Source organism: Rattus norvegicus, chromosome 3 (genome assembly GCF_036323735.1).
Source record: "Rattus norvegicus strain BN/NHsdMcwi chromosome 3, GRCr8, whole genome shotgun sequence".
NCBI lineage: Eukaryota > Metazoa > Chordata > Mammalia > Rodentia > Muridae > Rattus > Rattus norvegicus.
This window is the reverse complement of record NC_086021.1, coordinates 40892365-40916108: the sequence shown is the minus strand read 5'-3', so window position 1 is coordinate 40916108 and position 23744 is coordinate 40892365. Positions and strand designations below refer to the sequence as shown.

Genomic DNA, 23744 nt, shown 5'->3' with positions numbered 1-23744 from the left:
TATCCCATTTGCCTCTAACAACCCTGCCTAATATAGAAAGGAAAGAGAATAGACATACTAAACACAGTAATAGAACTGCTTTATGAGACAGTTGTCAAGAATTTATTGACTCCAAAACACAGAACATAGTTCATATAAGGATGTGCAATACAGACAATCATTTTACCATGGCCTTACCTTTAAATATAGATTCTGAAAACCTGTAGTTGTAGAGGCAGGTGACACACATAAGCATCTTTGTATGATTTTTTTATCTGACAGCCTCAATAGAGTAAGGTGACTATTTCATGTAATAATTTTTGCCTTGAGGTAAAATTCCATATAGATGTGTTCAAACATTCTCTGAAAATCAAAATAATAAATTTATAAATTAACATCTATATGAGACTAAATAAATGTGAAGTGCATAGGTGTCTTAGAATTTCTATTGCTCTAATGAAACATTATGGCCTAAAAGCAAATTGAAAAGAAAATTCCAGATCATCATTTATTACAGGAGGAAGTCAGGACAGGAACTCAAAGAGGGCAGGATATTGGAGGCAGGAGTTGATAGGGGAGTAGTTCTTCCTGGTTTGCTTCCCATGGCTTGATCAGTCTGCTTTCTTATAGAACTCAGGACCACCAACCCAGGGATGGGACCAAGGCAATGGGCTAAGCCCTCCCTTGTTGGTCATTAATTGAGAAAATTCCTTACAGCTGGATCTCATGGAGGCATTTCCTCAACTGAGAATGTTTCTTCTCTGATCACTCTAGCTGGTATCAGGTTGACATGAAACCAGCCAAAACAAGAGAAATGTGTTTTGTGGGATGAAGAGGTATTATGAAGCCTGAAACATGTGACTAAGATATATTGTAACCGATCGTAGTATAGAAAACTAGAAGATATAGCTACAACAGTTGGTAGGAGAACACACACACACACACACACACACACACACACACACACACACAGATACACACACACCTCTTTTACAATCAAGAACTTTGGACTTCATTAGCCTTTGTAGGAAAAAAATGTATCAAATTGATACTTAAGGCATTCTTGAGTCTTATAAACTTCTTTACACATAGTCCAGATAAGGTAATTATATCATTTCTCTCTCTTTTAATTTACAATTTTTAATTTTCTGACAAAGTAAGAAATTTCCATATTGATTTCACATATGTCTTAAAATTTGCTCAACTATCTTGCCCTCTTAGCGCATACTTCTCCATCTCTGTTTACATTTTCTAATCCACAAATTCACCTTCTCTGTTTTTATATTACCTGCATTATGCTATCTCTGCACCCCTCCCATGGGATCCTTTATCCCAAATGACCATTTCCTAGTTTCCTTAATGTAAAGTTACTAGAACGACATTATCAACCAACCAGACACTCCAGAGCTCCCAGGGACTAAACCACCAACAAGAGAGTACTCATGGAGCGACTGATGGCTCCAGGTGCATATGTAGCAGATGATGGCTTTGTCAGGCATCAATGAGAGGCCCTTGGTCCTGTGAAAGTTTGATGCCCCAGTGTAGGGGAATGCTTAGGCCGGAAGGAGGGAGGAAGTAGGTGGGTGGGGGAACACTCTCATAAAAGCAGAGGGAGGGGACATGGAAGAGAGTATTACTGAAGCAGAAACCAGGAAAGAGCATAATATTTGAAATGTGAATAAAGAAAATATTCAATAAAAGAGAAAAGGATAAAAACCCCTTCAGATTAAGAACAAAACTGACAGATTTGAAGCTAAGAACCAAACACACATATAATCTTTCTGAGCCTGGACTACCTTGCTTGGTGTATTTTTCCTCCTAGTTTTATCTTTTAGTGTTCATCCATTAATGGGATGAGTCTATTCAAAATAAGGGAGGCTGATATGAGAGACCCAAATACCATTGGATACCTTTTCATGGATTTTAAAATAATTTATTTAAAATAATTACCATAATTTCCCTTTTCTCTCCAAACACTCTTATGTTTCCCTAGATATAATACTGCTCCCTGTCAAATTCATGGCCTGTTTTTCTTTATTGTTACATATTTGTATGTTTGTATATATGTGCATGAGTGTATACACACACACACAACACACACATACACACACACACACACACACAATACAACCTGCTGAGTCAGATTAGTGTTGCTGGTATGTATCTGCTTTGATGGCTACCCACTTGGTGATGGATGATAAAATAATCTTTTTTAAATGTAGTCCTTATTTTGAAAATACTGAATTAAATATATTTATTTCTTATGGAATTTGATCATACTTAGTAAATAGTACTTTGATTTTTCTAGATAGTGATTGAATTTCTTTAATGCAGGTGAATGATGAAGCACACTGCTTTATATCCACTTTGCACAATTTATCATCATTAAGTTATAAGTCATCATTGTTATATTTTAAAATGAGATTAAGAATATCTCCACTTGTTGCTTCTTCTAAAAATCATTTAAATTAAGTTATTTGAAGATGATATAAACAAAAAAACTAAATAAACAAATGAAATAATCTAAATGGCCAGATTTAACCAAGAAAAGGTTTGGATTTGGAGAGAATAGGAAAAGACAGACATTGAAGATATAGTAATTGTCAGAGTTGTCCTATTGCTCTATCACATATCTCATGTCTAGCACCTAATTTATCTGAGTTAGATTATTTGTATTTATATAAATAAATTTACAGGAAATATATATTATGAGAAAAGACTTTTTGAGATTATGAATAGGGAACAGCTATCCCTCGGGTTCCTTCTTGCTTGACTGTTGATAGTTTACAAGATTAAGATGGTGTCCCCCAAAGGGTAGACTTCCCCTGAAGGCACATTTTTCCGAAGTTTTATGTATTTTACTCTATTGTGTGGTAGAATCTAAGCGCAAGAAGAAAGAATGAGAAGGCTTGTGAGTTGAAGCCCCATTGGATATAGAAGGTGCAAGAGCTTAAGCCATTCTAATTAGTGTGTTTCTGAACAGAACAGGAGCCTCCTGGGGTTAAGAGAGTCCCAGAGTGAGTGCATGTATTCAAGCCTACTTGGTTGTGATGAAGTACCCTATTGAAAGGCTTTCATAGAAAATTATATGACAGGGACCTTAATGAACAAGAGAGAAAGTGACTCTGCCCATACTCCTAACTCTGTGTACTCCCTAAATGATATGAGAAGAACATTATATCCTGTTCCAAGGTAAATTGAATGGAACAGAAAACAGAAAAATGGTGACATTGGCACCAAGAAGATCAGAGTTGAAAATCAAGATGAAATAGTAGAAGGAATAATATGGAGAATTGATAATTACAATAAAAACAGATTTTTTTTCAGTGAAACGTAAGTGCCAAGATGGAGCAAAGACATGGAGAAAGGTATGGAGAAATGTGCCAAAGATCTAAGATCCTGAAACAGGACAGAGACTGACAACAGAATTTATATCAATAGGTCTCTAAGGGTGTCTATTTCTAACATGTAGACACTGATGAAATAATAAAGAGGAACAGCATGTCATCTAGAGCTTTTCTAGAAGAGGAAAGGTAAGAATAGTCAGAGTTTGACTAGAAATGCCAGCTCTCACTCCTCCATGTCTCACAATATCTCTAAAACACCAGCCCTGAAACACCTCACAGACTACAGGTTTTTATATGTTTGTTTTCAGGCATTATTTACCTCTTCTGGATCTCAGATAAATTTACTGATTTGAAGAGTTCCTGCACTGTCTATTTTGGTATTGTCTCATCTCTTCTAAAGAACAACCATTTTTCAGCTCTTTGCCTCAGCATTCTTTATAGCTACACTTGAACAGGTTGATGGCACTCATGGTCTGATGGGAGCAAAATTGAGGTGAGAGAAGAGAAAAGGAACATACATGGATTTTTAAACCATCACCAAAACACACCTATTGTTTCCCACTTTTCTTGAATGTGAATGATTGAAAAGCACAATTTTGATTCACTTGAAAGAAAATGAGTTGCATATTGCATTGCAATATTCTTATCTTTATGAGAGAGAGATAAGAGACTTCCTCACAATTTCTTGGATAATGTTTTCTTTCACAAAGACAGGGGCTTACTTCACCTTTCTTTATTCCAGCCTACCTCTTCAAATTCATTTCCACATGTATGTTGACCTCGGAATTTTGCTGGATTTTGAATAAATAATGACATACTACACACATAAAATAATTTTAGCTGAGTATACTGATATGTACAGATATAAGGAGAAATGAAGACAAAAGAATGAACATTAGAAATTTTAAGACTTCTCTATCTTTGCAGCTCTTTCCTGTTTGTAAAGTTCATTCATTACCTAAAGATAGTCTGACAACACGTGAATGAGAAGATGTGGGAAAGCCAAATTTTAGCCAAATGAATAGAGATGTGCTTCAGGAAGAGGTAACAAGAGCCGAAGAAAGCTACAGTCCAATGAAGCAAAGCTTTTGTGGTAAATACAGTGCAAACATTCACCTTGCTATCTGAGTTTCTAAAGGAAATTTTTAAAGTGTTAAAAACAAACGCCCTGAGTAATAGTTTTGAAAATCTAATCTTTTTGTGACTTACTGCCTGTGGTAGAGACAGTCTCCTTAAGGAATTAGCTGTCTCTGAGGTGGCTTTAACGTTGCGTTTAGTTCCTCTGTCTCTGTAAATAACTCACCAAAGTGATAACAAAGGGAAACTGTATTGAGAAGGAGGGGAGATCATTAGCAAGTATGATATTTTACTGGAATTTTAAGGACAACGTAACAAACTCACCTCATCTTACACTACTAAGAAGGATTGCAGTGGAGGAGAACAATAATCTTCTTGAGATGGCATGCCAGAGGAAGCCAATTAAGAACAAGGGTGAGGAAGAGGAAGGGTGAAAGGTTTAAATAAAGCATAGAAGTGTGGACCAAAGTTAATATCTTCTGGCATTATGACCAAACAAGTCATTTTGCATACATCCTTCTCTTTATCTTGAAGTTCAGGACATCTTTTTATTCCAGTGAAAATTTGAAAAAAAATTATCTAAAACAGGCAAGTTAAACCTATTAATTTTATTTGTATGTCTCAGAGGAAAGCTTCAGGTTTTATTTGGTATGATTAGCCTAAAAATAAGTTTTTTAAAAATTTCAGACAGTACATTTTCATATTCCTGGGGGAGAGTTGTGTGGATTCATAATTGCATGAGCAATTGATATCAACTATTTAGAACAAGGAACATGGAGGCACAAACATATATACACATACACCACACACACACACATACATGACACACACACACACGCACACACACACAGACACACACACACACACTCAAAGAAAAGCATTATATTTAAGCTGTATAATAAAGATTTCAAAGGACAATAACATGATTGCAAGAATAGAATAAACATGAGTTGTGAATTACTGTGATTGCAATCTAGTTTATGAACTAGAAAGAAAGTGAGATAGAAAACATGGTAGAGATTAATTAAAGATTGATGTCTAATTCAAAATACTTTTGGGAAAAATGATAGGCAGAAAAATGTGTACCATGACACCTAGCTTTTATTTGAGTTCTGAGAAAGTATTCAGGTCTGTATTCTATCCATCTCCCTACTCCTGTTTTAAAGAGCTGTAAGAAATGTCACAAATAAACCACAGTCTTCATATTAAAAGCTACAAGCTGGGTGGGATGGTACACACCTTTAATCCCACCATGTGGGAGGCAGAAGCAGTTGGGTCTCTTTGATTTTGAGGACACCCTGGTTTACAGAGTGAGTTTCAGGACAGCCAGAGTTACATGGTGAAATCACTCCTTGAAACCAACCCCCCATTCCAAATTCTCCATTCATCAAAGAATTAGTTAAAACAGTATGTAATACAGCATGTTTAAAAAATGTAGCTTCTGCAGGCATAAAAACTGTAAAAAATTAACAGAAAGTAATCACTGGAAAAGAAAAGAGATGCATACAGGCAGTACAGGCAGTAATTTTCTCATTTAAGGTAGAAAGAAAAGTGTTTTCACCCATTAGGTATATGTAGACATAAAACAAAAATAATCTTGACTTGCAGAGACTGAAAATGACTACCTCATCTAATTATATTGTCTGGATATTTATTGAATATGCACAGAAAAGTTGATGAAAACCAGTAACTAAGACAACCATTGAAACTTGAAAAAGAAAGAACAAATGGATGAGGCACTGTGAAGAAGGAGGAGTTTCATATTTTGTGGTAAAATGGCATAGATATCATGGTTACATGCAAACACATGTGTATTGTCATAATCAGAGGCATAGAAATAAGGACCATCCAAAAGTTGAATTGACTCATGACAGTAAGTAAGATTAGAACAATGACCACATTTTTATTACATATATATGGTAGCATAGTTATATATCATTATTATTTTGTGTGTAGATACATGTTTGTAAATTGTTGTTTGTGTGAGTGTGTGTGGGATTTTATCAATCCCTTCTACCCTCATCTTGAGTAAGCTCAGTTCACTTAAAAGAACACCATAATTAAAAGAACAAATTTGTCCAAGTATTAGCATCTTTTCTTTTCCTTTCCAACTCTGATCTTCCCTCTTTGCAGATGATGTAGACCATGACTTATGGCCACTAAAAACAAGACAGAAGTGACTGAATTCGTGTTGTTGGGATTGTCCAACAGGCCAGATATGCAGCCAGTAATTTTTGGAGTTATCCTTACCATGTATCTGATGTCAGTTTTGGGCAATACCCTATTGGTACTTGTCGCTTGTTCAGACCCCAAACTTCAGACCCCCATGTACTTCCTTCTCAGCCAGCTTTCATTGATTGACATATCTTTAACAACTATCACAATTCCTCAAATGCTGGTGCACACATTCTCTGTTGATCGAAGCATTTCCTATAACCGTTGCATGACACAATTATTTTTCTTCATGGCTGTAGGCAGCATGGAAGGCCACTTACTGGCTGCCATGGCATATGACCGTTATGTTGCCATCTGTGACCCTTTAAGATACTCTGCCATTATCAGCCATAGACTCTGTCTGAGAATAACATTGACCTCATGGGTGGTAGTCAGCCTTAACAGTCTCCTGTACAGTGTGTTGGTCACTCGTTTAACCTTCTGTGGAAACCAGGTCACCCACTTCTTCTGTGACATCACTCCTCTGCTGAAACTCTCCTGTACTAGACCAGTGCTCAATGAAATGTTAATTTTCACTGAGGGTGTAGTTGTGGTGGTCAGCCCCTTCTTCTTTATTTTGGGCTCCTATGTTCGCATAGGTTTTGCTATTGCCCACATGCATTCAATTACTGCCCTGAGGAAAGCTCTGTCTACCTGTGGCTCCCACATTCTCGTTGTGCTGCTCCTGTATGGCTCTGTGATTCGCATGTACCTCAAACCATCATCTATCTATGAGTTAGACCAGGATCGACAGATTGCCATTTTCTACACACTGATCACCCCTATGCTAAATCCATTAATCTATAGCCTCAGGAACCATGAAGTTAAAGGAGCTGTCAGGAGGCTTCTTAGAAAACTTTGCATCCCAGGAAGCTTCCACATTGGCTCAGACAAAGTAAGAATGATGACTATTATGAGACCCAGTGTTTAATCTAAGACCATCTTAAATAGCTTATGTGATCTCTTATTTATATGATGAATCATATTCCTGTAGGATAATCATTGATATCAACTCCTTCTTGGGTGAAGAAAAGGGAATTATGAATAAATGGTTGTCAGACTCTTTGCATAGAATATTATCAAAGTGTAAGCCAGAATATACTTTCAATTCACTGAACATCAAGCATATAACCTTAACCCCAGAAATGAGTCATCACTATAGTAGCAAATCAATATAGGTTAAAGAAATCAACCTTTTTCATAGTCTTGTGTCTTACACTGTTTTCAAGAGTGAAGTCAAATTGACACACAACACTCTTGTACAGTAAGTTAACATTAAAATAAATCATGGGTGGAAAGGAGTAATCCTTCCTAAAACGTATATATTCAAAGTCTCTCAATTCAACATCATTTTAAGCTATAACAATAAGTTCAATGTTTATATTTTAAATTATATAATTTTTACCTCCAGATGTCATATCATGGTCATATTAATGTTATGATATGCATTAGGTAGTCATGAAATGATGTTTCACAAAATTTTCAAAAATTAGATAATGTTTGAAGAGATAAAAATACTACGTAGAACTAGAAATATCCAAGGTATCAAAACATAAGTGATACTCGAAACTGTGTGGTGAGTGAAGTGACTATAGAAAAGAGAGGAAATATAAGCCAAAAGCTGATATGGATGGAATGGGGGAGAGAAAGTTTTAAGAAACTTGGCAAGACGAAGCCAAAATTAACTGGGTCTGCACAATTGCTTTTTCACAACATTTGAACAGTTATGAGTCTACATTAGTCACCACCTCCTTCAATCATATGCTTTTCTGAGCAAACTGTAGAGCATGGTAAAGCTATTGATAAATACAGAAGCACGTAGAAGGTAGTTTGATAACACAGTCATTATCAATACAACATCAAAAGTTTCCTTTCTTGGCCTGTGATTTCTCTAGCTATGGTTTGATTATGTTTACAATATCAACAATGAATTTTCTACTGAGAAACAAGGCTCAGGTTTAACCTAGAGAAGGGTTTCTGAACCACCCCACACCCTATGTATCACGTACGCAATTTTGCCACTATTACACCAGCAAACACTTATTGCTTGATGGGTTGGTTTTAACATGCAGGAAAGGACTAGATAAGATCATTTATGTCTTTTTTCCACTAGGAGGCAGGATAACTGCCAGGATCCTCCCATCTGGAGCAAGTTGAAATGGAACAGTGTAGGAATCTGTTGTGGCTTTAAAGTCTGATGGTCTCTGGACATTCTAGCTCTCTATACTGAAATTCTTATAATAGCTTCTAAAAAGTTATAAATTTTTTTTTGCTCATTCTGAGGTTTAAAAGCTGCTGGCTTGGGTAATTAATACATGTAGCCTAACAGTGAAGATTATGTATTATTGCTTTTATTTTATCTTAACAGGAACTGCAGGGCTCTAACTTTCAGTTTGTTAGTTGAAGTTGCAGGAAGAAAAAGGGACACTTTGAAAAGTGAATCCAGCATTTATTTTTAAGTTGTAAAAGGTTTCCTGTGAAAGCTCTCTAAGAAAAAGGGGGGAAGCAGAAAGATCCTAAGTGGAACAAGGGTAATTCATGCTCCTCTCTTTGTCCTCAGCACTTATACATCTTTCAGAATACATGATCTCATGGTAAAATGTTCATCACAAGTTTATATATAAGTTCACATCATAAATTGAAATAGAAGTTTATAACAGAGAATGTTTACATGCATATTTATCTGGAGTAATTATCTAGCTAAGCATTCATCACCTGTCAGAGCTTCACAGATTCATTTTATTTAAAAACCATAACTAATTTATTAGTCAAGTTTTGTGTAGAAAAACTTTTTGTCCTAGCACTTATAATAAACTGTTACTTTCCTTTTTATGACCTTTAGTAAATGATTTTTACCACTTCTTAGTATGTGCTCTGAGTAATAGAAAGACTGCTTACTATCATAAGCAATTTATTGGTGACACATGGGAGATTGACAGAGTTCTCATTGAAGCTTTGAATATCAGAAGATACATAATAGCAGTCCCACTATAAAAGAGCTTAATAAATACTTATATAATTTTGGGAATTCTTATAGGATCATCATAAAGATTTGAGACATCATTTATTTGTCTATATAACATCACTACAAGAAAATACATCCTTGTAGATCTGCAGAGATCTGCCCAAAAGGGTGTGCTAATGCTAATACCCAGTGATACACACACACACACACACACACACACACACACACACAGCATATTTTTTTTCTTTTTTTCGGAGCTGGGAACCGAACCCAGGGCCTTGCGCTTGCTAGGCAAGCGCTCTACCACTAAGCTAAATCACCAACCCCCACACAGCATATTAATAGCAGGTTTCTTTCCTAAAATGATTTTCTCCTGGCTTTGCCCACTTGAGATCCATCCCAGATTTTAATCTAAGGTGGTCATCTCAGGAAGATCATGTGCTAGTTATTAGCTTGTCTTATGATGTCTTCTGACGGATAATACCTTCTACCACCATGAAAGGTGCCTAGGAGGAAAAATTTCCTGCTCAGTTTGTAATTGATTCATCTATGCTCTACATGCAAAGTGAATTGTATTTTCAGCAGTAGCTATGCTAGAAAATTGAGAGCCTATGTTGATTTGGATGGCTCTGGGAACCATTGACCAATATCCAATACATGATTACTCTGTTCCCAACACTGAGGTTTTATTTAATAATTCACATTCTTCAGGGGCAGTGTTGTTTGCCAGAGCATGGTATCTCTGTTCATTTTCCAGTTTTGGTTATAATTTCCATTAGCTTACAAATTAGTGAGATTTCATATTGTTCTTAGTTTTTGTTAACTTGCCTTCATCTTTTCTTTATCTCATTCTTTTTAAGCTTTCCCTGTTTAAATATTTAGTTACTAGACCCCCTTCCCCAGGTCATTTCAGAGGTGTCATGAGTAAGACCTGCTAGTGTATAATCAAGCCAGTTCAGCATTAAAATAGTCATTCAAATCTTGTGTTTATGCTCTTTCTCTAAGTAACTACCCTATTCTTCTGTATATGTCTTTGTTTTGGTCAGGGTATTTAATATGTGACCTCTTACCTTGGTAAGTTTTTAGTTGTGCAATATATTATTATTGGTGATGGGTATTTGTTAAGAAAGTAAGAACATTGTAAATGCCTTTACCAAAAAAGGTTGGGGGGAAATATAAGGAAACTAGTTGAGGTAATAGATAGAGTGGTAAAGGTTTTGTATTTATGTGTGCTCACACTCCTCAAATTATATTAAATATTTTTTTCATTTTTATATGTGTATGTGTGTGTATTTATATGTGTATTTATATGCGTACACATGTTTGTCTGTGTGTGTGCATATGTGTGTATGTGTTGTATTGTACAGACTAGGTGAGTGCTCTAACCACTGAGCAACATTTCTAGACTTAAATCAATCTCTCTCTCTCTCTCTCTCTCTCTCTCTCTCTCTCTCTCTGTGTGTGTGTCTGGTGTGTGTGTGTGTGTGTGTGTGTGTGTGTGTGTGTGTGTGTGTTGGGAGTAGAAAGTGTGTATCTATACATGCGGATGTCTGAGGAAAATCTCAGTAATCATTCCTCAGGTGCCTACCATTTTTTTGTTTGAAACAAGGTCTTTCATTTGTCTGCAGTTCACCAAGTAGGTGAGGCTAACTTGCTAGTGAGCTCTAGATATTGGCCTGTTTCTGCCCCTTACATCACCATCATTGAGTTAACCATGATGTTCCACTATACTTGGGTTTTTGCTGATATTTTATTTTTGAGATTGTATTTTAATTATAACATTCTTCCTTCTCTTCCCTTTCTAAACTCTATATACTCATGTCTGTTCTTCAAATTTATATTTTCATTTTCATTAATCGTTATGGTATGAGTGTATGTATGTGTTTGTACATACATATAAATTCTCAATGTAACCTGTTTATTCAATCTAGTATTATGGTTATGTACGTTTTCAGGGTTGAACACTCGGCACTGAACAATCAGTTAGTTTGCTTTTCCTTGGGAGGGCCACCTCGCAGCTTCTAGCTTTATCCCCTCCCCTGCAGTGCTAAGGTTATAAGTATATACTTCCGTGCTTAGTTTTTATGTTGGTGCTGGGGTTTTGAATGATAGACACTCTTCTCACTGAACTATCTATCTCTCAATTCTCAGAATGTTTTATTTCATCTGAGAAATGTATAATAAAATTATAAAGTTATTAATAAAATTGTAACATAATTAAGTTGAATAAATTATATCCCTCTATCTTTCTTTACTATTGAATAATGTGGCAAAAGCAGGAACTTGCTTTTCTCCCCTATTGTCATTGAGATGTTGCTTCTGATGAGAGTTATATCTCTGGAGATGCCTACTTCTACTTAAACAGAAGGTGGAATAGCTAATTTGTCCTGCCCTGCGTTGACTGGAACCATCAGCCACATAAAAAAGACACAATGGACAGAGATATTTATCTGTTTACAAAGTCTTCTTAATTTACTGCATCTGACCTGTAACCATCTGCCACTCTCATAAAAGATTACAACTTTTAAGTTCTGGTACAAGACTTATAAAATGTTACTATTCAGGAGTGGTGTTGTACACCTTTAATCTCAGTACGCCAGAATCAGAAGCAGCCAGATCTCTCTGGCCAGCTTGGTCTACATAATGAGTTCCAGGACAGCCAGAGCTACAAAACTATGTGACCCTGTCTCATAAATAAAATCAACGGAACAGCAAACAAATAAAACATCAACAACATGTTTGCAATGGAAGTGGCAGAAGGAGAGGCAGATGAAAGTTTAGGTGGGAAAATCAATTGTGTTTAATCAATTTTGAAAGAGAAAAAACATAGTTCAGTGCTCATTGTTCAGAGATGGAATAACATGATGGCCAACCCTTGATGAAAATAACCAAAGCTCAAGTCAGAGCAGCCATTCCAATAGCGAACATATCCAAAAAGCTAAAGTTTGATTTGTATTTTTGTAGGTTCACAAGGATTGCCCAATGCAAGGTGAATCATCTAGCCTTAAATAAAACTTCAGTGTGTTGTGGTTATCAGGAAATAGAACTGCTAATACTATATTATTAATTTGGTTTGTGGTCAACATTGTAATAACAGTGGGAATTTTCATGTATTTCTTTATACTTTATGCTCATTTGTATAGACAGTGTCACATACTTGTCACAATTTGTGCTCAGTATTTGAAGCAGGTATTCTGAGAGCTTATCAAAATGTAAAGTAATGAAATAAATAGATTAATAGAGTAAGATATGGGATACAGGGAAAGTACACTTGGTTATCCTGAAGCACTGATTCAAATAGCTTTGTAGCCTTGCAACTAAAATTTATCATCCAAACCAGTACATTTTAGGAAGATATAGCATTAATAATGAGACTAACACAAGAAAAATAATTTTGCTACTGTGATCATCTGAATTCTTGGAAATTATTCACCTTGAGGGTACCAGAATACAGTAGAGTTCAGAATCCAAATGAAAAATGATAAACTATTGACTCTTTGTAGGGTATGAGAAGGGATGCTATTTAGAATCAAAGTTAGATTTCAGATTTTATCATTACTTGCTGTATGATATATAAATAATTATTCAGTTACTTTCTGCCTCAGTTTCTCATTGTAAAGATGGGAGAAATAGTGGCAGCCATTCAGAATTTCTGTAATTTTTTGATGAATAAAATATATGTAAATGACTCACAGTAAATTCAATACATATATTTTAGTATCAATAGTAATTTTATTAATAGTATAATGGTAAAATATTGTGGAAACAGCAAAGAGGTTCTAAAAGCTGGATATTTAACCCCCAAAGTATCACATAAGAAATAATTTGAAACCTTGGTGTTTTCTAACAGGAGAAATTTCTTATATGTCTGCTGTTTGAAATTTGAATGTGGTCACAAGCAACTGTATTTTCCATAGAAGGAGACAAAGGAAGACAGCCACTTGAGTAGCGCTATTCTCACGAAAAAGACTAAATATCAAGTGCGAAAACAGCTAACCTAAACCTATTCACCATTTTCATCAGGGAAAAGCATTTGCTATGCTTACTTATAAAGTGCTGTCTGAAGTTTAGTCTAAAGTAATTGAATAGGGTGGAGATGTACAGATTGTGACTGTGATGAAGCTGTGTCAAGGATAGGAAACAAAGAATTCTGAAAACATACTACCTACCTAACACAAATATCTTTTCAAGCTCCGATTAGTAAATATGAAGATTATTTTTAATTTTCTTGCTAATAAATAATAGCATATTATGTACTATATGTACAGTTAAACATTAATTGTATAGATTTATTCTGGGAGATGAACTGTTAGAAGATAAAATTATCTATGTAATTTTCTTTCTTTTCCTCTTTTTTATTATAAGATATTTACTATGTAGACCTGATTAGCCTTGAACTTACAGAGATACTTCTGTCTCTGCTTCTTGAGTGCTGGAATTAAAGACATAGGCCACCACGCCTGGTCTCAAGTACAACTTTTAAAATATAATTATTTAGTTGCTCTGAAAGATAAATAAAGTAGGTCCCTCTTATTCAGAGAGGCTAGATTCCCAAACTCAGGTGATATATAACACTAAGATTGGTGAGTGTGTGTAAGTTCAGTTTGATACCAAGATGACTACCAAGTGAATACTGAACATTTAGTAGTGTGGTCCTGTGTAAATATAGTGGACCCAGAGATAATTAAGCATTACAGTGGACAGAAGGATGATTCATGTTCCAAGCAAGATGTGGCAGGACACTGAATTTTTCATTATATTAGAATATACTTATACATATACTTAGAATAGTTTAAATAAAAAAACTTTGTAGGTATCTATTTCTAGAATTTTCCACTTAATATTTTTATAACACAGTTGAGTATGAGTATATGAAAGAGAAGGAAGTGACATTGTGGATAAGGGCAGTATGTACTGCATCCCTTTAGTCTCTCTTCAACGTAAGTGGGAGTTTTAGAAAAGGCTAAGCAGTGACTCTGAATAGACAGCAAAGAAGAAATGTCTTAGAACTAGTGCTGAAAGAAGAAGCTGGAACAAGGAAGCAGGAGATATTAAAACAGAGCAAGGGGATCCAGACAGGGATTACATGGTGTGTAAGGTGTTTTCTAGGCAAGAGGAAGAACCAAAATATTACAAGGTTTTTGCAGATTCAGTTTGCAGCTTAATTAGGATATAGAGACTTCTCTATAGTTTCAAAGTTGTTGGCTTTGTGCTGGGGCAGTTTTTTGGCTAGATACTAACTTAACCTGACTTATCTACCATTCTGTCTCTCCATGTGGTTCTCATAGACTGCTTCCAGTTCTATTAATCTCCCTCATGTATGCCTTCCACCTTTGTTCTCTGATCTTCTGTGTCTCTCTGCCTCTATGTTCATTTCCTGACTTCTTGGAAGTCCCACCTTTCTACTTTCTGCCCCAGCTCAGACCATCAGCTCTTCATTATAAAGAAAGCCACGTTCCAGTTTAAACCAAACTGAGCAAGACAATGTCTAGTCCACCTCTTAGGGGTGGCCTTTTGGCATTGAGGGCTGCTTTAACTTCAATCTTTGGGCAAGTGAGGAAGGACAAGCATTTACAAAGAAAAAACTGGTGGTGGGCTATAGTAATGATAATATCAAAATCCTGTCAGCATTTAGCTCTCTGCTGCTACAGCAATCAGCAATTGAAAATACAGTGGCATACTTTCATACAGTGTAAGGGAAGGTCATCCCAACACCAGTTAACCGATCAAAAGTTGGTGTCATTAAAATGTAGCTCAGTGGTACAGCACTTCACTGGTAAATGCAATGGTGTGGATTGATTCTCAGCAAATCAAAATGGAAATGAAAAGATTACAGTAATAGATATGAGGGAAGCTGGCTTGGTTTATTTGCTTTTTTAATGTATACAAGCCAGGATCTCCTTTGTCTGGGAAGAACTCAGGAAGAGCCAACAATCTCATGAATATAGCTAGCTTCTCTGTTCATTTTAGTGGCAAATATTTTAGTTAAGATTTATATTTATGTTACAAGAAAGCTTTCTATAATATTACACTAAATCTTCACAAGGTTAGCTCCTTCTCATCTCAGTGTCCTAACTAGTTGTATCTAATAGGTGATGCTTTATGTAGTCAGCCATCCTTACGTTATTTGGCAGTTCTCCCAGGAGGCTTCCCTAGTATTCTTCTGACTTTATATTGATGAGATTGAAAATTTGCTCTGTTAGCAGATCTGGCTTTGTAATGCATTCTCCATGCTCAGTAAAACCAGTCAACAATCACCCAGTATTATACAAATTCCTACTGTTAATTACTTAGCTGAGACAATGAGAGCTTCAGTTCTCTGTGAATGAAATGTCTTGAGAAGGTTAAACATATGGAAGTTGAAAAGAGTGGTGCACTTAGTTCTGGGTATCCAGAAGATTCCACAAGGGTGCTGAGGGTACCTGGAAGAGAGTGGGGGACAAGAGATGTGAAGAAGGATGCCAAGAGAAGAGTCTATCAAGGCATCAATTTATTTTTTCCCAAGGCTGAACTTATACCATAACAGGGATAACAGAGAGGGGGGGGAGTGGGAAACAGGCCAAGGACACAGGATTTGTGTGGTCAGTTGATGTCAACAGGATGTTGGTTTTTCAGAAAGGTTACAGGTCATCACATTGGGCATCTTGACATCAGATGTATTGCTCAGCAATGTCACAACTTTATCATATCATTATTCATCCTGACCATCAGATTTGTATTAGTCTTCTGCAGCTGACTGGGGATTTTCAGTGAACCCAGTCATACTTAACTCTAACCATAATATTAGAATTAATAATGGAGGGTTTCAAGTGCATCACTCCCAACAATTTTGGTCTCCATAAATGTTGTATCCTTTACATATTGGAGTAGTTAACCTATTTTATTGTCTCTTACAAAATTCTAAAAGATGAATACACCAGTAATTCCCTCATGTTATCCCTGGCACTTAGAAAATGTGAAAATGATAAATTCTTGACTAATCAGATGGGCTATAATATTTTGAATTAGAGGTAGTGGTGCAAGACATAAATGAGCATGACTGACTACATCTAGTTTTCAGTTCTCTGGAGTTGTGCACGTGACCATTGGCTGTTGGTGCTAGTGGACTACAAGCCTTCTCACTTGACCATTTGGAGATTGGAGCAATGTTCTCAGAAATCCAATTCTAGGCTGTGACTTTGACTGTGATTATCAATAATATTTCCTATTCTTATCTATTTTAGAGTTGGAACAGAGACTTTGAAAATTTATGAGCTCTATATAGTCTGCTTAGCAACTAGTTTCCACCACAAATCATTCATAGTCACTTTTTATGAACATTGAGAATCACGATTCTTTCTTTAACTATGGGCCTGTCTATTATCTTCAATTTCAGTGAAACTATGCTGATATTACACTAAGTGCATGATGGTTCAATTTGTTTTGTATACTTTGGGTATAGTCAATACTTTATAACAATATCTAATGAGAAAATCCTTGCTATGTACTCAATTTAGATATTTCTAGAGCATTTATTTTTATATTTATTTCTTTCAGTTCTAGAAGTTGAAGCTTGGATCTTCTGGTCATTTTGGCATGTTCAGCATAGTCTTGGATTCGCTACCTCAGGCATGTCCTTTTGACTTAACCAATTATGAAGGAAGCAGACTAGTGAAGGGCAAAACAATTTTCTTAGTTTAATAGTTAAGATGTAACTGTTGTTTAATGTTTAAGCTATACAAAAGGATTATAGTCTTCTCACCAATTTTCTGAACGCTTTTTTTACATCTCCATTCCTTAGGCTGTAAATAAAGGGGTTCAACATAGGAGTCACCACTGTGTACATGACTGTCACTATACGGCTCTTAGCCACTGAGTAGCTGGAAAAGGGCCTGAAATAGACCCATGTGAGGGTGCCATAGAATATGGCCACCACAGTGAGGTGGGAACCACAGGTAGAAAATGATCTCCATTTCCCATTGGCAGAGGGGATCTGGAGGACTGCTGAGATGATGAAGGCATAGGAGGCAATGATAAAGACCATCGCTCCATTGATGACTATCACTCCTTCTGTATGAATCATCAAGGTGTTGAGTTCAATGCTGGTACAGGAGATCTTCATCAGAGGATAGAGGTCACAGAAGAAATGGGGTATCCTGTTATCTGCACAAAAGATCAGTCTCCCCATGAGGAAGGTATGTAGCAGGGCATGAAGGTGGGAGAGGACATGACATAGAGCTAACATCTGTGCACACAGCATTCCAGTCAGAATTGAACTGTATCGGAGAGGGTAGCAGATGGCAATGTACCTGTCATAGGCCATTGCAGCAAGGAGGAAATTTTCCATGGCTGCAAAGCAAATGAAGAAATATGTTTGGGCTAAGCAGTCCACGTAGGGAATGGCCTTTGTAGAGGAAAAAATGTTTTGCAACATCTTTGGAACTGTGGTAGAAGTGAAGCAGATATCTGCCAAGGCCAGGTTACTGAGGAAGATGTACATTGGAGTGTGGAGATGAGGAGCAGAGATGATAAGTGTGATGATTAAAAAATTGCCAGAAATGTTGATGATATACATGAGTAGAAAGAGAAGGAAGAGAGGAATCTGCTCAACTGGGTTAGTAGAGATGCCCAAGAGAACAAAGTAAGATACACTGGTCAAGCTGCTGTTGTCCATCTGTCACCATAAGAACAGAAAGTATTGTTTTCAGTTCTTGGAAATATGAGTGGGCTGCTTAGTAACACTCACTGCTATGCTCCAGTATGAAATACACATGGTACTGACAAAAGGATTGAGTACTTAATTATTTTTCATTATTTTTAACATTATCACTTTTTTTCACATGTAAGATTTACAGAGCATTTTCCTTGAGTTGGAGACTTTGTTACATTATCATATTTAAATACCACAATTACTTTATGAAACATCACCATTTTTATGGAATTTATAAGTTAGAAGGCATATAAAGTTTAAGCTCTTAAAGGACACATTTCAATTTATATCATGTTACCAGGATCCAAAGGTTATGCTGTCAAACACTATATGACTTGGCTCTCTAAAATTCAGCCAAGCTACTTTATTCAAGGAACCTGCTTGTAGCAGGGAATATCACAGTTAATGTGGTTCTTCAGTTCTCACTGTAGAGTGTGTGTATAAGGGCATCCTTGCTGGTGCTCAAGATCTCTCAAATAGTACAAATTGTTTTATAAGAATGAGTTTCCATTTTCACAATTTCCAAACAGTTCCCTAATTGTCTCTTATGTTCAACTGGTTTTATGCTTTATCTTGTCTCACAGCTAACAACAGAAAGACAAACAGTATTAAGACTGATGCTCAGTTTACACACTTACTCTTGCAGCAAATAATATTTATTTTTGTATGCATAGACTTAGGTTGAAAATAGTCATTGTTCCATTAGATGTTTTAGTCTACATGTTTCTTACAGCTGTTATTCATGTCTACATGTCTAGCATCAGCAGATTCAACCAAAAATGGATATTGAAAAAAATTCCTAAAAGGAAAAAGTGGGATTTTGTTGCATGAGGAATACTACAAATCCACACAAATGAGATGATGCATATAAGTGATAAATTAGATATTATAACCAATCCTGAAGCAATCTAATGTTAGCAATTTAATCTCTTTGCAAATACTATTTCTTTATATGTCTAAAGATTTTGGTATTCCATAGATCCTGAGATCCTGAACAATTATATCTGCTTATGAGTTAAAATTTCGTGTTATGCTACTATATAAAATTAATGTTTTGTACAAATCAAAAATAGATGAAAATTGTTGACTCGATGTAGTTGAAATTAATAATATGTAATTTGCTACTAATACTTTCTATAATATTTCAATTTAGATTATTTTTTTCTGGTTACTTTAACAAAATTTTATAGTCATAAGAAGCTAAAATAACTTTAATTCTATATTCTGTAGTGTAGAAAGTAAGATAGATAATTATAATGATTTCCACCCAAAAGTAGTTATAATGAGATTAAATGTGTATAGGGAAAATGAAAGCACATGTTCAAACAGAGCTTTTAATGGTGATCTTGTTCTTTCATTTAAAGTGTGATGGTCTCTGTGATGTAAGCATTATCTTCAATCTATAAGTGAAGACATTGAAGCTCACAGAATTCAAAGACTCAGATGAGTAAGTGAGAGGTGAAGCTAGAATTTAAGTTGAGTTGCATCTGATCTCAAATCCTAGACTCCCTAACTACTGGCTCTCTTCCTCCCCTTAAGAAATATTCCTTACTAAAAAATTATCACTTCTAGGGGACTGGAGATATGGAGTAGTTGCTAAGAGTTCTTGCTGCTCTTCTAGAGGGGCAGAATTTAGTTCTCAGCACCCACATAGGTGGATCACAACAGTCTGTAACTTCACTTCTACTGAATATGATACTTCTGGCCTTTGATGGCACCTACCCTCACATGCACACACATAATTCGAAATAATAAAAAATAAATCTTTATGTATCACATTTGGAGGTCTGTTACTCAAAAATAAGATGAATTTATACTACCCAACTTTTGTCAGTATAATACCACTGGACACCCCCACCTGGCATACATATAATATGGATGGATATATTTTAAGTTCATCATAAAAACATCAAAATGAATTTTCATCAAAATGACATTGTAGATTTAGAAGTCATTTGTCATTCTTGCTTGAACAAATCTTTACCACAAGTGGTAGAAGATGCTTTTCTCCAACACCAATGTCAACTCCACACTGAACTCCTGATATTCCACAATATGGACAGGCTTTTTCCTCTGCTTTACATATCCATCTGTCTATGCACATGTCTTCTAAATATCTGCTGAACAGCATAGGATCATGGTTTCTTATCTCTATCCAGTGACTTGTGGTCGGAATCCAATCCAAGTACGGAGTTGTGTGAGGAGATTTCCGAGCACCTGTGAGAATTGTTCATGGATTATGCTTTGTGCCCTTCCCAGGTGTAGAGGATAGGCAGGAATTTACTCGTATAATCTCATTAGCCACAATACTTATGTATTCTTTTTAGAATTTATTTATTTTATCTCATGTGCTTGAGTGTTTTTGCTTGCACGTGTGTAAAAATTATTTTAAAAAGAAGCATTCCTTATTCCTATTCATTCTTCTCATTTTGCTTTTACATTGTGATACTTTATACACTAGCTATATAATTGCTCATTCTCTCTCTCTCTCTCTCTCTCTCACACACACACACACAAATGTATATATATGTATATATGTGTATATATGTATAAGTATATACATGTATATATGGATGTGTGTGTATTTAATCTTCTTTGTAACTCTAAAACTGTTCATTCTTATTCTGCTCTTAAAACCATGCTATTGAGTATGAGAGTGCTGAATAAAGTTCTCCAAGGTCTCACTGAACAGGGGTTGAGACAGGCAGAGGAGGAGACTGGTGTGGCTGAGGAGATGGGAAACCAAGAATCTCGACTCTAAATGGGGGGTGCAGGTAAAGATAAACAAAGAGCAACATGGCTTGTAGCATGGACCCAGGAAATAGGACATGTGAATTTGGTCTCATGTTTGCCAGGAAAGTGTTCTGAGACCTTAGGGGAAACACCCTTTTCCTCATCTTGGAAATAAGGGTAATATCTGTTTGTGATTTTAATTAGCAATAATCGCACCTCAGATAAACCTCATTGGCTATGATACTGCCACTGCGCAAAGCTCTGTTTGTAATTTAAAAAAAAAGCTTTATATACTCTACAGGTGGGGAGACTCTTTATAAGTCCAAGGAAACAGTGTGCACCTATCTTTATAATCCTGTGGGAACTCGGGCTTCCTGTCACAAAGTTGATCCTGTTCCTCTAGCCGCTTCAGCTATAAACTGTGCTTTGCAAATAGAGGAGGCATTAGTCTAATTTAGTGAAGTCTGCTCTCTGAACTTCCCTTTCATTGTTGCCTCAGGGGTAGAAAGAGGCTGATTGTTAAAGAGAAGGCAATGTGGAAAGCCACATGTAAGCATAATTTCTGGATTGCCCAATTCTGTTCACAGGTAGACACTTCCTCAAATCACTCAACCCTTCTGTTTTTTTAAGCTATTTTCATGAAAATCTTACCTATGTAAATCTTCTATTCTTTTTTGTGAGTAGGTCTGAATGGGAGGAGGTTAGTACATAAAGACAGTAGCATAACTAAGTATAATAGAGAAAAGACAGACCAAAAAATGAGATAATAGACAACAAGAGATAACAGATTCAAAAACAAAACTTCATAGTACTTACATTATTGTCCAAATGTTCATTTTTCATGGTCTTTGCCTAGAGTATCATATAAGAGTTGTTTAATAGGCCCACAAATGTTGTATGATGGTGTGCAACCCTCTGTGAATCTGCACCACTTTACTGAAAACTCACAGCTAGACTAGAATGTGCTGGAATAGGCACTTCCATCTCTCCTTGGAATAAGTGTTATTATGACTTGTTTTGACACACAGACCCAGCTATTTGAGGAAGATAAAGGAGGTAGTTAAGAAGAGAAAGAACAGCATCAGCCAGGAGTTGAAGTGTTAGCAGCTCCATGGGTATCATACTAGACTTGTTAGAGGAGGGTATCAGGACTGGGGGTGCTGGCAGCTGGGGTTTTTAATCACATGCCTCTGCATGGATCCCCTGGTTCTCACTAGTTGGGAGTCCCAAGTGTGTCAATGTCCAGGCTTGTTGCTTTCTCTGGGGAGTGGGACCAACAAGGCAGTGATTATGTTACTGTTGTGGTGACTTGGTCTCAGGAGTCTTGAAGAGGAAGCCTACAGCAACTCAAACATAGTCTAGGCAGAGGTGTGTGTCCCCCTTCCCTGAATCATTTAAGATGCAGCCTCTTATTTTGCTCTCACCTAAGTAGCCAACACATTTTACATTTATGAAAAAACATGCATCGAGAAAAAAGTTAGTCTGTTTCTACCCCATATGTTCATTCCAGGGGTAATCAGTAACTGCTCATGTCTGACAGGTAGCAGGTTAGACACTTTTCAATGCTTAGCTGAACATATGCAATTACATAAGAAGGAGACCATGGGACCAGAATAACTAAAGCACTTCCTGCTTTTTCAGAGTTCTCAAGTTTGGTTCCCAGAATGTACATGGTGGTTTAGAAACATCTATAACCTCATTTCTAGGGAATCTGATTTTTTTGTATGACTCCAGAGTTCCTGCATACATGCAGTACATGTGAATAGACTCAGGTACACACAGATACACAAGAAAATAAAAAATTTTAAAGGGATCCTATTTATGAATGCTTCCTTTTCTCATAATTAAAGGTGAACATCTTATGGCAAAAGCAGACTCAGCTTATTATTTTAAAGATATTTCATAGAATATTATTTTATAGAAATAATAACTGTTTCCTTATTTATCTTATTGCTATTTTGTTAGCTATTAAGAAACGGCTACAATGAATATTCTTTTTAAGTAGTTCTGTCGACAATGTGCTGCACAATATACTTGATAAAAGTACAGCTATATTATACCCACCTGGCCTTCAATTTGTGGCTGAGGATGACTTTGAACTATCCTCCTTACTCCATCTCCAAGTGTTAGGATTAGACATATACACTACTATGCCCAAATCAAACCTTAGTTTTAAATAACATTTATGTAGGACCTATTTTGCATGGACATCATGCAAAATAGGCATTATGCCTAAAATTTTAAATTGTGACAAGAGAAACAGGATCTGGTCAATAAATTTGTTAAAATATTGTGTGAAATGAGTTAGCACAAGTAAAAGCCAGATTTTGTTGGAGAATTTCCCTGCACTTGTTTCTTGCACATTCTAATGTAACAGTGACCTGAGTGCCTTGACTTGATATGATAAAGAGCAGTAGGATAAAGATGGTGTACCTTTCAACCCTGAGCTTTTGCAAAGGTCAACATTTTCAGTAGAAACTATTCACTTACTAGTTTCTTCATTTATTTCTACTTAGTTATACAATATATACAGGTGATGGTGTAATAAATAAAACAGGAGGTGTACTTTCATAGCATGTATAATGTACCATCAAAGATGTTAGTACTCAACTTTCAACTCCATGAGAAGAGGGGAGAAGTATGTTTTGCTTTCTAAATATCAAGTGCTGTGCTGGACATTAGGTTTTGGGATATTTATTTAGATTCAACTCTGTTCTTAAAAGTTCTTATGTTATAGCAA

At 36.1% G+C, this 23744-nt stretch overlaps 2 protein-coding genes and 1 non-coding gene across 3 annotated transcripts; 1 reads left to right on the top strand and 2 right to left on the bottom strand.

The window, feature by feature from the left end:
• The first annotated feature begins 6555 nt into the window (after window positions 1–6555).
• On the top strand, window positions 6556–7548 carry Or12k5 (olfactory receptor family 12 subfamily K member 5). Its single transcript, NM_001000824.1, has one exon. It carries the CDS (start codon window positions 6556–6558, stop codon window positions 7546–7548), a length of 993 nt encoding a protein of 330 aa, NP_001000824.1.
• A 9760-nt stretch (window positions 7549–17308) lies between these two features.
• Or1q1 (olfactory receptor family 1 subfamily Q member 1) lies at window positions 17309–18235 on the bottom strand. The gene has a single exon (NM_001000389.1). It carries the CDS (start codon window positions 18233–18235, stop codon window positions 17309–17311), a length of 927 nt encoding a protein of 308 aa, NP_001000389.1.
• Window positions 18236–21131: 2896 nt separating this feature from the next.
• On the bottom strand, window positions 21132–21265 carry LOC120102126 (U4 spliceosomal RNA). Its single transcript, XR_005503132.1, has one exon. It is a non-coding gene; the product is annotated as a U4 spliceosomal RNA (small nuclear RNA).
• Window positions 21266–23744: the final 2479 nt, after the last annotated feature.